Source organism: Amblyraja radiata, chromosome 13 (genome assembly GCF_010909765.2).
Source record: "Amblyraja radiata isolate CabotCenter1 chromosome 13, sAmbRad1.1.pri, whole genome shotgun sequence".
Classification (NCBI taxonomy): Eukaryota; Metazoa; Chordata; class Chondrichthyes; order Rajiformes; family Rajidae; genus Amblyraja; species Amblyraja radiata.
The window spans coordinates 27,074,945-27,079,625 of NC_045968.1; the positions used below are offsets into that span (position 1 = coordinate 27,074,945).

Genomic DNA, 4,681 nt, shown 5'->3' on the forward strand with positions numbered 1-4,681 from the left:
TCATAGCCACCTTTCTTTAAGTTCAGGACCCTAGTCTCTGAATTAACCGTCTCACTTTCAATTCTAGTACAGAATTCCACCATATTATGGTCACTGTTGCCCAATGGGCTTTGCAGAACAAGAATACTAACTAATCCTTCTTCATTACACAATACAATATTATAAACTGCTCTTCTTTTTAATTATTAAAATTGCCTACATTGCTGCACAATTCACATCTCAATGACAGAACATTCTCTCTCACTGATACACTGATGCACACCTATAAATGATCAAATCTCCCTTTGGGCACTCCCATCTTTCATAAATAAAGTAACGCGAACATATACTCAAGATACCAAATGCCAAATTAAACGACCGAGGACAGTCTCACGAAACATCTTCACTGACACTGCCAGTTTAAAACAGGTGAGTGACAAAGCTCGTAAAAATATTTACTTTGCAATCATACTGTATTTGGTTCTTGGAATAAAAGTATTTTATTTCCCATGTTCTCACTTTTCCACAGATCACTAACTTCAAACTAACTCAGCGGGACAGGCAGCATCTCTGGAGAGAAGGAATGGATGACATTTTGGGTTGAGACCATACTTCAGGCATGGAACCGTACTGTTCAATGCCACCTGCTAAAAAAATACCTCATCCCTCCCTCCATCCAAAAATCGAGATGGTAATGATTATCACTAATCGTTCATCCTCAGGCAATCCTACCTCCATGCCTCCACCCTCAATGTGCACAGCTCATGTCTACCGCCTCCCCAAGATTCACAAGCAGGACTTGCTATCACAACATCATTGATGCTGGTGTGAGCTGAGTCAAACAAAGAGAGGGTGAGGCAGAAGTATTAAACTCTGGATGGTCGGTCACGTGCTGTTAATCCCCAACAGGGTTCCCAACATTGATATCAGCTGTTGTTGTCAGTAATGTTGTTGGATGATCAGCCATGGTCATATTGAATGGCGGTGCAGCCTTGAAGGGCTGAATGGCCTACTCCTGCACCCATTTTCTGTGTTTCTATGTTTCTATTTTCTAATGGAATCTCTCCCTATATATTTTATTATTGATTCCACTGGCACACTCAGATTTCTCAGCATGCTCCTATCCAAAGCTATCAAAAAATTTGGGCTCCTCCATGCCCTGGGAATAATACTGTTTGATTTATTAATTCACAGGAGCCTTTGGAGAAACATCTCATTGCCACACCATGATTCCCTTTCATCGCATATTTAGCCTTGTCTTCATAATTGGAGCTAGTGTTCTGCTATATGTAATTTGGCATTTGAAAACACAACAAAATGTTCAAAAGAACATGGTAGGAATGTCACACGTGGAAGATGAAGCTACCATGGATGATCCTCGTCCACTCCTGAATCCTGGGATTATGTTTGTGGAAACGTCAGACAACCTGGAGCTGAAGCCATTGGTGATGTGCTCAGTGGAGTCTACTGCTCGTCAAAACCCAGATAAAACAATCTATTTCTTCATGAAGGGGTTCAGTGGCAACTTGAGCCAATATCCAGAGCCTAAGTACAGACTCATCCCATTGCTCTCCTCAATGAAGAATGTTGTTCTTCTACCTTTAAACGCTAATGAACTGTTTGATGATACTTCATTGAATACCTGGTATCAGAAGGTAACCAATAAGAAGAAAGTGTGATATGTTACATTTTGGGTTGTTAATCCAGAGTAGGACTATCTCAGTGAATTTTAGGGCCCTGGGGAAGGCTGAAGAATAGAGGGAGCTAGGAGTACATGTACGCAATTCATTGAAAGTAACATCATAGGTGGACAGGGTGGTGAAGAAAGTTTTAGACATAAAGATAGACACCAAATGTTGAAGTAACTCAGTGGGTCAGGCAGCATCTCTGGAGAAAAGGTATAAGTGATGTTTTGGGTCAAGACACTTCTTCAGACTGAGAGTCGGGAAGGGATTAACTGGGCGTATGAAAAGGTTCAAAACAAATCTACCAATGACCAAGCAAAAGTGGAGTCCCCAATTATCATTTTGAGGATGTGGGGAGTTGATAACGAAGAGACATGCTGGTCTACATCGGTGAAATCATTAGGTTTAGGATGTTGATGATGTTGCAGTTGCACAATAAGTTGGTGAGGCCCCACCTGGAGTTTCACGTTTTGTTTTGATCACCCAGGAAAGATTCCATTAAGCTTTACCATGATATTAACCAGGAAACAAGGACTAAATTATTGGAAGAGGTTGGACAGGCCAGGAATTTGTTCTTCAAGCTAAGTAGACTGAGGGGTGATCTTATAGAAGCATCTAATGTTGTTAGGGACATGGATCAGGTAAATGCACACAATAGAATCATGAGGCCTGATTTTCCATACAGTGGATGGTCTGTTTATGGAGTGAGCTGGAGGGAGTGCTTGAGGCAGCTACTGTAACAGCACTTAAAAGACATTTGGACATGTACATGATAGGAAGGGTGTGCATTGACTATTTTCTTCCTGAGAGTAAGTTGACTCAGTCTATCTGAAATTTGCATCCAAGTTTGGTCTCCCTGAATGAGGAAGAATGAACACACTAAATGGAGTGCAGTAAAGTTGTACCAGGTTGATTCCTTGCCTGGCAGGTTTGTTGTATAACAGAGATTGTACATCTTGGCTCACATGAGATTCGAAAACCCACAAGTTATCCCCCTGAAATGTCCAATATTCGTAAGGTGCTTGACAGGGTAAATACTGAGATGATGTTTCCCTTGACTATGTGTCTATATTAAGCGGATGACTATCTCCAAATAGGACTGGACATTCAGGATAAAATTGAGTAGGACCGTCTCTCAGTCAGAGGGTGGCATGGTGAATCTTTGGGATTTTCTTCCAAATAAGTCAGTGAGTGTTTAATGGTTGGGCATCTATAAAACATGAATTGATAGATTTATTCATATTTGCTGCTGCAATATTCAATGTTTAAAATAGATATTAATGACCACTGTGTTGTCTGGACTGGATTTGTTCAGTCAAAATAACAAACTGCAAGGTGCAGAGAAGACTTTTAAGGAAGTTATCAGTTCTCGAGGTTTTGAGTGAAAAAAGGAAAGACTGGAGAGTCTGCATATTTCTTCATTTGAGTATAGAAGGCTGAGTAGTGACCTTCTTGTGGTTTATCACATCATAAGAGGCACAGATAAGGTAATGAGCCTGGACAGCATGATGGAGGCAGGTACTCTCAAACTATTTAAGAAGGAATTTGGTAAGCATGTGAATCACCACGGATCTATTATAGATATATGGGAGTAGAATCGATGAGTGCAGTGATCAGGTGGATGTGATTTGTCAAAGTATTTACTTATATAACTGTATGACTCTCTATCTGGTATGAACAAAGATGAAGGGAGGATAGAGTTGTTTCTTAAGGAATGGACCTGACAGCTTAACATGGATTGAGGGATAGGTCTGAAGGTTTAGGAGGAATTGAAATTAAGATAATGTTTCTTTCTCCATTATATTGCAGGTAAACCCAAAAGAGGAGAGGTATTGGCTCAATGTATTTGCTGATGGCTGCAGATTTGCACTGTTGTGGAAGTACGGGGGCATCTACCTGGACACTGACATAATATCAATGAAGTCTATGCCATTTGGCAACTTTACATGTCCAGAGAACTCAGATTATATCAGTGTGGGTGCAATTGGTTTCTCTCACAGGTACCATCCTTTTCTTTGGAATTGCATGAAAGATTTTGTGGCCAACTACAATGGGGATATTTGGGGTCAACAAGGTCCTCAACTAATTACCCGTGTGATGAAGAGATGGTGTCAGATAGATAACATTGGTACCTTTATTGGCAAAGAATGCAACAACATCTCTTTATGGATCACTGATCGATTCTACCCCATCCCATGGTCGGCTTGGGAGAAATACTTTGCTCCCTGGAAAATGAAAGATGTGGAGCATATATTTTCAGTTTCGTATGGAGCGCATGTCTGGAATTTTATGAATTCCAGCAGAAAAAAGAAAGTCATTGCTGGAAGTGGATCATTAATTGAACATTTTTTCCAGTTATATTGTCCAACTACATACAGGAATTTAAATCAATTGAATAATATTTAGGACTTTGTATTATGCAATGAGTGAAATAACTAAACCAACAGACGTTTTAAAAGTCACAATGTAAACTATGCATAAAACACATTTGAGGACTATTAAAATTTGTGAGATTCACTGTTATCCTTATTTTTTCTGACCTGGATATACTACAATTCCCATGTACTATTTAAATTAGACTCAAACACCAATTGACACAACATGTCTCTTCCTGGCACACCATTTCTCTCACAAACACAACCATTTCTCTCACTAACACAATCTCTCTCTCACTCAATTTTTCTCTTTCACTAGTACAATCCATCTCTCTGCTGGAAGGATGTGGATGGTTTGAAGAGTGTGCAGACAAAATCTACCAGAATGCCACCGAGTTTGGAGGCATTAGCTCTAATGACAACTTGACTTGTTTTCTCCAAAGCATCACAGCTTGAGGGGAGACCACATGGAAGTATATAAAGTTATGAGAGGCACAGACAAGGCTGATAGATGGAACCTTATTTCCAGGGTGTAGATGTCAAAGACTAGAGGGCAGAGCTTTCAGGTAAGAGGGAAAAAGTTTAAAGAACACTTGGGGGGCTGGTCAAGTTCTTTAGATGGAGAATGATAGGTACAGGGCC

General features: G+C 40.1%; 1 protein-coding gene across 1 annotated transcript; it reads left to right on the forward strand.

Annotated features, from left to right (window-relative positions):
* Nucleotides 1-255: 255 nt before the first annotated feature.
* On the forward strand, nt 256-4,175 carry LOC116979752 (alpha-1,4-N-acetylglucosaminyltransferase-like). Its single transcript, XM_033031517.1, has 3 exons — nt 256-408; nt 1,174-1,634; nt 3,474-4,175. Exons 2-3 carry the CDS (start codon nt 1,206-1,208, stop codon nt 4,068-4,070), a joined length of 1,026 nt encoding a protein of 341 aa, XP_032887408.1. The 5' UTR covers nt 256-408; nt 1,174-1,205; the 3' UTR covers nt 4,071-4,175.
* Nucleotides 4,176-4,681: the final 506 nt, after the last annotated feature.

Excerpts from the sequence above, each read along its gene's own strand:
- LOC116979752 (XM_033031517.1), top strand. The coding sequence starts at position 1,206 with ATGATTCCCTTTCATCGCATATTTAGCCTTGTCTTCATAATTGGAGCT. Across the intron at positions 1,635-3,473 it reads TGAATACCTGGTATCAGAAG|GTAAACCCAAAAGAGGAGAG; the intron begins GTAACCAATAAG and ends ATTATATTGCAG.